Raw genomic sequence first — 9,442 nt, 5'->3', positions numbered from 1 at the left:
AAGGCAACAGCCCTGATCACGGGCTTAATATAGAAGCCTGAGTTCTGATCAAGGTCAAAACGTACCAGCACCTACAGACAACCTGAGTCAGGATGGAAAAATGTAAAAAATTCTCCATGAATCACCTCTGTCCCATTGATCTAAAATCCTCATCTGGTATCAACTACGATTCAAAACATGCTGCACTTCCCTCCCAGCTCAACTCCCTCCTCCCTGGTATTGTTCTGAAATACTTTGACCCATCTGTCTTTGTTTGAAACCTTGTGAGACACACTGCTGTGTTGTAACACAGTAGAAATGCACCATCTGCACTTTAGCATGACTAATTCTGGCTCGCTCTTTGCCTTGCTAACTATGTGTTTACAGCACATCAGCCATTTGGCTCCTCAAATTGAGGCTTAAAACATGTGTTTGTTTGAACAAGTGAAAAGAGTCTGCCTGTGTGGCATGTAATTCAGTTGAATTCCTTCCATTACACTTTTTCATGCTTCAGTAATTGTTCAGAAGTGAAAGCATGACTTTATCTCATCTCATCAGCATTTGTGGTTATTTGTTCCTTAGTGTTCAGCTTTAAAAGAAAAAAAATACCTTTCAGTTTATCTAAACAGAGGAAGGACGGGAAGATTTTAATCTGAGAAACAGCTGAATACCTCATTGTAAAATTTAAATTCTACTCAATGCTATTTCAAATAACACTCATATTTGCCGAGAGTTACATGGTTGATATCCCTCTTGTGTGTGTATGCCTAAAGGCCGGCACATGCTTCTGCAACTGCGTCTGCGGCTTTTCATGCAGCTGTGTCGAAGGACTCTTTGTCATTCATGCTTCCCCAAGCTTCCCCAAGCGTTGCGCCTCTTACAAAGCAATTCCCCCCCAGAACACTAGGAGGAGTAACGTGTTTTGTCGAAGACGCCTTCTTTCTTCTTCGTCGACTGTTTATTTACATCGCCACGGCGGCTTCTCATAGCCTTTTCTGGCGGACAAATCCGCCAGTCAGTGACGTGTTATACAAGTGGTCATACTTTCGGATCTCTTCTGCCAAACGCTCTTCTATTTGGTCCATATTCGTTCTTCTAAATCTTCCATTGTTTCTGCCAGTATTATGGGGAATGAAACCGGAAACAGACTCCGGAAAGGATGTAGTTAGCAGACCAATCAAATCCCTTGTGCGCTGCGGGAGGCTTGCGGAGCTTTTCCGTCTAGTTAGAAAAATTGGGCGACGCACGTAAGCACGTAAGAAGAGATACATAAGCACTTAAGGGCCCCGAAGGGCTCTTGCGCTTGCGGGCCCGTGAAAACGTAGAAGCATGCACCGGCCTTTAGCCAGCACCTGGTTAGCTTAGCTTAGCACAAAGACAGGAAACAGAGGGGCACAAGTAGGGTTGCCAACCGTCCCTTGAAAAACGGAATCGTCCCGTATTTAGAAACAAAAGCACCCGTCCCGTTTTGAGCTGAAAAGGGACGCACTTTGTCCCGTTTTACTGGGAGATTTATGAAATGGTCAGTAAAAGGCCAATGGAAAATGAATAACAGGGTGCTTTATATGAACATTTACGGTAAACTTGTTCCCAGGCAATGTCCTGCTCTGGGATCAGTGAGCTGACAGCATATGAACACACGAGTACGATGATACAGAATACGCTCATCCCATTGGTCGAGGAGGTACTGTTGCTCCCGGAGAAGATAGTGGAAGATAAGTAAGTATAAGGAGAAGATAGTGGAGGACAACAAAACAGCATGGGTGACAGTGACACAGACGCCGACACTGCTTTACGGGGCGGTACAGCTTCGAGCAGCAATACGACTCGTACTCCTCCGAGAAAAGCAGAAAAGGATGCAAAAATACCAGGAGGAATGGGAAAAAGCAAACACCAGGGTGGAAAATGTGCGCCAAAATATCTATAAAGCGTACTGCACGGTGTGCCGGTGCACTTTTTCTGTTGCCCATGGTGGGCTGAGTCACCCCACCACGTTCTGTTTGCACTTTTGTTATTGCACAAAAAATATGCACTATTTCAGGATGGATGTTCTGCTTTCTATCTATTGTTTTATATTAATGTGTACAGTTTTAAGTTAAGCAAGACAGGTTTCTGTTTAAGAAAGATTCGTACTTTATTCAGTTAATTTTGTTTATTATTAAAGGGAATTGCTCGATAATAATTTGTTTCCCATGTGTTCAAGTCACTCAAAAATATGCATCTAAATCAATTCAGGATCAAATAGTTAAAAAATCGTTTCACTGACAAAAAAAGGGGCTAAAAAAATTCAGCACGCCAGAAAGGGTGAAGGCAATTGGGTCGGCCAGCCCTACCAATGAGGTGTCCCTTATTTATTTTTCAGAGAGTTGGCAACCCTAGGCACAAGTGACCTGACAGCAGCGTTGCCAGATGGGAAATGTCGAAGTGTTGTACCAAAAGGTTACAATTATAGTATTTTGAGGGAAAATTATAATACGCGATCAGAGTGGGGATGGGATGCTCAATACTGACATTTCGTAGCTGGGAAAGACGTCACGTTAGAAGAGATGCGTAAACACAACTGATAATAGTAAGTGTTACAAAATGATCAAATTATCGTATATCGTGCATTATTGATCAAACATCGTACAGAAGGCAAAATGATCATACAAATATGATTATTATTTTACAACTGGCAACACTGCCCTACTCTGTATTACCAACCACCAACTTTCTTTAAATTTGAGTCATTTATTCATTCATTAGTTTAATTTGTACAAAAATCTTGATAAAAACAACACATTCACAGTAAAAACAAGGTAAGAGGACGTTAACACATTAACACATAACATGATAATGAATGAGCTGTAGTTGTAGATAGGTAGTTTTTCTTCTGTCTTCAGACAGCGCTAGGCTAGCTTCTCTCCTCTGTTCCCGGTCTTTATGCTACGCTAAGCAGACCAGCTGCTACCTGTAGTTTCATATTTAGTGAACATGACAGTGGCCTATTAGCCCAAATTTCAAAACTACTTCAACTTCAACTGTCACTTCACAAGTAAAAGTTCTGTTTATTATGGTTATTCTTTGCATTGTTCTATATTCCCCTTTGCATGGAAGTCACGTAACATTCAAACAGAAAATTCCTGTCAGCTGAGAAACACCCTCAGGTGCAAACACCAGTCCTACATTTTGAATGCCCTGCTGGGTGTGTTTGTGTGAGAGAGAGATAGAGAACGATAAGGACCAGTGTGTAATATGTGAAGCTCGTGTCAGGAAAATAGCTGTGTGATGCAGGGGGAGAGCACACTCTGGAACAGACAAGATGGAGTCACAGCAAGGCAACACCCCGTACCCTGGGAGTCTCCCAGCTGGTGTGACACCAGACCATCTGTGGGCCTGTTTATCCCAGCAAGCTGAGGTGGTCATGTGGAACTGTGTGTGTGTGCGTGTGTATGTGTGTGTGTGTGTGTGTGTGTGTGTGTGTGTGTGTGTGTGTGCGTGTGTGTGTGTGTGTGTGTGTGTGTGTTTGAAGGCTCAAACAACTCCAATACCTATTGAAAAGTAACAATTTGAGCTGGTACAGGCCAACCCAATTAATTATAGCACCGCACACAATGCAAAATGGGCTTTGCTGTGCAGAGTTAAGGGTTCCAGAAATAGAGACTGAGTGGACAGTATTAGAATATAATGGCCACCATAATAGACGGACATTACACTCACTTTTACAAGTCCAAATGAAAACTGCACAGTCTTAGGATGTTCACAATAAACCAAAAAGAGGTGCGTTATCTGACTAGAAACCAGTTATGGAAGCAAAGACCAGTATCTCTTTGCATACTGACACAGCATCTACCAGGAATGTTTTATGCGGCTTACAAGGGTGGAATCGCAGCCGGCTCAAAAATCTCTCTGCACCCTAATCCTCCAAGGGATACACCTCCGAGCTGCGGAGGAATTCATTTGCGATGCCGGCGCTTCTGGACAATTTATTTGCCACACCAAGCTTAACTTAGGTTTGGATTTCATTACCATAAACAAAATTCTGAGATACTGACACACTCTTTACTTCAAGGCAGTGGAGGAAGAAGTACTCAGGTCATTAAATTATGTTCCAGAACTGAAGCCACAGTGTAAATCAATACACCCTGACTTATTTCAGGCTAAAAACACATTACACTTTAAGTTATCTTCTTATGTGTAGTTGTGTATGTATTTTTATACATTTCCTTATTCTTTTGTAGTACTAGTTTTTATTTTCTTAGTCTCTACAAATACCTTTTTCTGAGTACAAAGAGCTGTATTAATCAGGAAAAATAAAAAAAATTGTATGTATCGAAAGTGATGCTGTACTGTGTCAAAGCATTTCCATGTTGTAGCATCTCAATGTGGAGCTGCTTTGAACTGCTACTGTATATGATCAGTTTAGTCCAGGGGTACCTCCTACTGCTAATCACAATGAGGAATGAATCCTTCCTTTTTATCTATAAGGTAATGGATACTTGTACGTCTGTGGGCATCTTAAATGAAACCATTGAAGAAGATTAGCAGGAAAATCAACCTTTACATGACTGCTCACAACTCAAACATTCACATGGTACAGGATCCAAAGGTTTAACCTATACAAACAATTTGTATTTAAGTTATTTAAGCAGTAACTCTAAGTCAACTGTAAAGTACAAGTTCAAAACAAACACTAAAATAAGTACAAGTATTTCAGAATTGTACAGTAGTAGAGTAAATATACTTGGTCACTTTCCACCAACACTGCTATGGATGTATTGTTTTCATAGCATTACAGAATATACAGAATCCTAGTAGTTGCCACATTGTGAGCTGGGTTAGATACTTTGGTAAATAAACACAATCCAGTCAGTGATGAGCATCTAAAACTGGCTGTGTGCGTTCAGGATACGTTTGCTCGGCCTTAACACCTCTGTGTACAACAAGTCTCTGACAAAGGAGGGGAGGAGGAAATGTTTTAAGAATAAAAACACAAGCTATTTTCTCCACGGATCGTTGAGTCATACAGAGTTGCAAATGTGATTATGTCTTCTGTGAGTTAAGCTGCTGGAGCTCTAAACCTGGGTGAATGTTTGGCTTGTTCTTTGCTCATCTCCTTCCTTCACGTGACAGGAAAGCCATACAGCCCACCTCAGCGATTACTACACACACTTTAACTATAACTGATGCCCTGCAGCCTGTAAACATTCACTGTGAACCCCAACAGGTCCACCTTAGAATAACCAAAGACTGACTGGACGAGGCTTTATAATGAAATGTGACTGCTCACTCTGGTACAATGAGCTGGACAGATCATTAATAGCTCTCCACCTGTCATGGCACAAGGCTACACCCCCGGATTACTTAGACATTAACCGCCGCCTTAAAAAAAGAAAACCTGAAAGTTTACAGCACATGAGCTCCAGGCCTCATAGTTAGCACAGTCACCTCTCCATTCTTTTAATACCTATCGTGCCCTCATGACAGAGTGGCAACTCCCAGCATGTGACTGTCACTATTATCTGCTCAGGTTGAGGACTCCCCGGTGGCAAAGTCTGCTACTGGTTAAATATTAAACCACAAGTCAGTGTAGAGTTTAAACAAGCAATAAATAAAGTGTGCTGTCCACAGATCATGTTCAACTGTAGTTTATTTTATTAAAAAGACCAGGGTGCAAATATGAAATTAAAAAAAATAAAGACAAGCATATCATTTTTAAGCATTTAATACAAACTTAACAATATAAACTATTTCAGTCCCTCTTGACATGTAAGACACTGACTCAAAATACTTTGTTATACCGTATTTTTTTATCAAGTATTGCACAATGTAGGTACAAAATTAATATTCATACGATTACATTTTTGTCCATAGTATAGCAAAAATCTTTTAACCTCTTAAACAGAAAATACAATTCATCTTTCAGAAAAAGCAAATATTCCTACACTTTCCACCACTAAGGAATACTCTGTACACAATCTTTAGAATATTTGATGTATTTTTTTTTTTAAGATGGATTTCTTTAACAATTATCTTTAAAAAAAAAGGAGAAAAAAAATAAGGAAAAGCTGCTGCAGCCATCACAGATCACTGGAGTAGTAAAAAGATATAAATGCAACACCATGTCATAGAAACAATATATACTCTGATATCTTACAAACTCTGTACTAAATTAAATTATACAATTAGAAAAAGACCAAGTAACCCCACTTAGTAGTGCCAATCCATAAAAATCTGCCTTGTCTTACCACCTTAAAAATACTGTAAGAGGCCAAGACTTGAAGCTTGTGTTTTCTTATTTTTTTACTTTTTAGAAGTATTTTTTTCTCAACATAGTAAAAAAATTTGTGCTTGGTTGACAAAAAGGAAAGAGAAAAACAATGATGCATGTTGAATTGAAGTAACCAAGCTTGGATGTGTTTGTACAACAAGCTTTCAGTAGAAACAAACTCAAGGGGGCACAGTAAAAACACCCTTGGGCACATGCGCTTGACTGAATAGACACTATCCTTGAAAGTCCAGTTTCTGAGTGTGCACTTTGTTTTTCCTTTTCTTTGAGCCACCATCATTCATAAATAACATCTTGATGATGAGTTTAGTTAGCCATGACTGGCTGGAATTGCTGGTTAGAATACTGCATGTTGCTCAGACTGAAGTTGAGGCCATCCATAAGGGACTTGTCGTTGAGGCTTCCGTAGGCTGCGAACATGTCAAAGGCATTGTTGTACTGCAGGGTGCCGAGTCCCAGGGAACCCTCCCCGGGGAACACGGCTCCAGGGCTGGCCTGGCCCTGGAGGCTGGGGAACACAAACTCCTTTGCGTTAGGAGAAAGAGCAGAAGCCTTCTGTTGCTGCTGCTGCGGACCCAGGCCAAGCCCGTACAGTGAGTGCATGGAGGTGGAGATGGCTTTCTGCTTCAGCAGGGTGTTGACATTCAGGCCCAGATTATTGGTAGGGGAGGTGCGGGCCACCTTGCTGCTGCCGCTGCTGCTGTTGTTGTTGCCGTTATTACCACGGCCACTACTCTTCATTTTAGTGGAGCCGAATTTGGTGGCGGCGAAGGTGGCAGTGGTGAAGGTTAAGGGTTGGGCAGAGCGTGGCATGAAGGAGGGGCTCACGGCAGCCGACTGCCCAAAGGGAGGGGAGGGAGAGCTGGATTCTGAGGAAACCCCCACAGGGTCGCTGATTGGCATGAAGACCTGGGCCTCAGGATTAAAGCTGTTCTTAATCTCCTTGTCCAGCTCAGACCCATTCTCATTGTTATCATCCACATATAGCACCTTGACCGGTCCCTTCTCTCCAATCTGGTAGGAGACTTCAAATGGGTCGATCCACACGCTAAGATCCTGAGGGAGATTATTCCGGACGTCTTCGATGTCCAGGCCGCTCTCTTTGGCTGCCTGCTCCACCACAGGGTCCACCTTCTCCCCTACATGGATGCACCTGAACCCTGAACCTTTGAATGGCTTATCCGGATACCAGTGGCCTTCATATTTCTTCTTCAGCTGCCTCTCAAGCTCCTCGCCGAAGATGTTCACGCGTCGTCGAGGGAGTTTGTTGTATAAATAGGAAATAATAAAGTTGAGTGCTACTTGAATTTCAAGCTGCATAGCTGCTTCAGTGGCGAGGGCGCTGATTCTTTTTTCGTCACAGAGTTGCTTCTTCGGAGCGCGTCGAGAGCCTCCAAGGTGGCGATGGTGGGTGTGATGAAAAAACGTGCTGCCAAAGCGAATATCCTTGCTGCAACAGGGTTAGATTCAGGATCCTGAAAACACAGAAGGAAAAACCACATTAAAAAAAAGATATATGTGCAACTCAAAGGGATCTGCATCATCTCAGCACAGCGTTTACACGATTCACTGCCCCCCTCACACAGAAGTGCTGCATCTCAGCGGTACTACATTATCAACAACTATAAATAAACACAGGCCACTGACTCACAGACGGTGTCAGCAGTGTGTGCTCCCCAGCGGTCTGGTGTGACAGATAAACGCAACCGCGTCTGACCTCTGCGGAGGGCGTCGGATCCGATAGCAGGTGTCAATAGACACAAGGATTTCAGATCGGCTCGCCGGTCCGCGGACATGTTGAGGCATCGAACCCCTCAGGAGTGGGTAGAAGGGCTTCGCGAGAAAAAGACGTATCCGAGGCTATTCTCGAGCTACAGTTGGGCAGAGGGGCACGTACGAGCATGCGACGAGAGCTGCTGTTACATAATCACCATTCAAAGTCTGACCACGGCCACGGACCCGTTTCTACAACACACACACACACACAAGTGGATTTTTTTTTTTTGCGACGATGAATCCCAACGACTCAGTTTCCTCTGCGCGTGAGGGAGACACACACAAGCGAGCGAGTGGCACTAGCTCGTCGGGTTAAAGAAGGGTGTGATAGTAGCATGTTAGCTATCTAGCTGCCACATACTGTTAATGTTCAGCCCGAGCAGCTGCTTATCAGCTCACAGCGACACACACACGACGACGACACCGGCCCCAGAGATGGAAAAGTGGCTTTGACAGTTGGTGTTGATGCACAGCAGGCTACGTAGCATTCTAATGAGCTGGGTGGCAACACGGGGGGGAGACACACAACACAGTTCACAGTCGCAGCTCGAGATCCGCGAAGACCCTAGACGCTCGTGTTATTTCAGTCAGTGAAAAACCGCGTTGTGGAGACGTTAGTATTAACTTACATGGAAATGCACTGCCGCTCCTTCTCGCACTCAGTCCACAGTCCGCCCCGGGGAACGTTTACACTCTCAGCCGCTGCTGCCACTTTCTACAGGAGATACAAAAAAAAGGGGGGGAAACGTCTGTTCTGCTCCAGTCGGTGTAGCGTCTGTGGGGTTTGATTCCGACTCCGGGTTGAACAGCTGACTCCCCACAGCCTGGGAGTTTTTACAACTCTGCCCCTTAAAGCCCGAGCTGGCTTTGGATTTATAGTGCTTCCTCCGCCACGGACACGGAGGAGGTGGTGATGCGGCTCGCAGAGGTCAACACCCAGTTGTGTGTTCCCATTGGCTGAGGGCCGCCCTCGTCATCGACAGCTCCCCCAGTGGCCGCTGTGATTGGCTGACTTCGCGCTCCATCAGCCGCGGGGCTTCTATTTACGGTAGTGGTTCGCCTTTCATGTGCTGTGGACTATTTTACTCGAGCAGCTTTTAGCGAAAACTGTCGCTTGGAATCATTGTTTTCGGGTCAAACGTGAATCCTGCAATGACAAACACCAGTTCATACACCGATGCAGTGGAGAAGTAAAACATGTCTGCACATGTACATGAAGCTAATCCCTCTGAAAGCGTCTCTGCGCTCAGAGGTTGTGCTAGATCCTGCCTCACACCCATGACTACACAAGGAGTGTACTGCGATCATATTGCTCATGAGTGTGTGTGCGTTTGTGTAAATATTGTTGTCACCTCAGGAAAGGAGCCACATTTAGATCCGCTCCTCCTCCTACAGGGTTAACCTGAGCTGGATAGTAAC

At 43.9% G+C, this 9,442-nt stretch overlaps 1 protein-coding gene across 1 annotated transcript; it reads right to left on the bottom strand.

The window, feature by feature from the left end:
• Positions 1 to 5,590: 5,590 nt before the first annotated feature.
• On the bottom strand, positions 5,591 to 8,904 carry tob1b (transducer of ERBB2, 1b). Its single transcript, XM_053414013.1, has 2 exons — positions 8,653 to 8,904; positions 5,591 to 7,722 (listed from the first exon to the last, which is right to left on the bottom strand). The coding sequence occupies exon 2, from the start codon at positions 7,565 to 7,567 to the stop codon at positions 6,554 to 6,556; it is 1,014 nt and encodes a 337-aa protein (XP_053269988.1). The 5' UTR covers positions 7,568 to 7,722; positions 8,653 to 8,904; the 3' UTR covers positions 5,591 to 6,553.
• Between the last annotated feature and the right edge of the window lie 538 nt (positions 8,905 to 9,442).

This window comes from Pleuronectes platessa, chromosome 21 (genome assembly GCF_947347685.1).
Source record: "Pleuronectes platessa chromosome 21, fPlePla1.1, whole genome shotgun sequence".
NCBI lineage: Eukaryota > Metazoa > Chordata > Actinopteri > Pleuronectiformes > Pleuronectidae > Pleuronectes > Pleuronectes platessa.
The sequence above is the reverse complement of the archived record's forward strand: the minus strand, read 5'-3'. Positions and strand labels throughout refer to the sequence as shown.

Excerpts from the sequence above, each read along its gene's own strand:
- tob1b (XM_053414013.1), bottom strand. The coding sequence starts at position 7,567 with ATGCAGCTTGAAATTCAAGTAGCACTCAACTTTATTATTTCCTATTTA.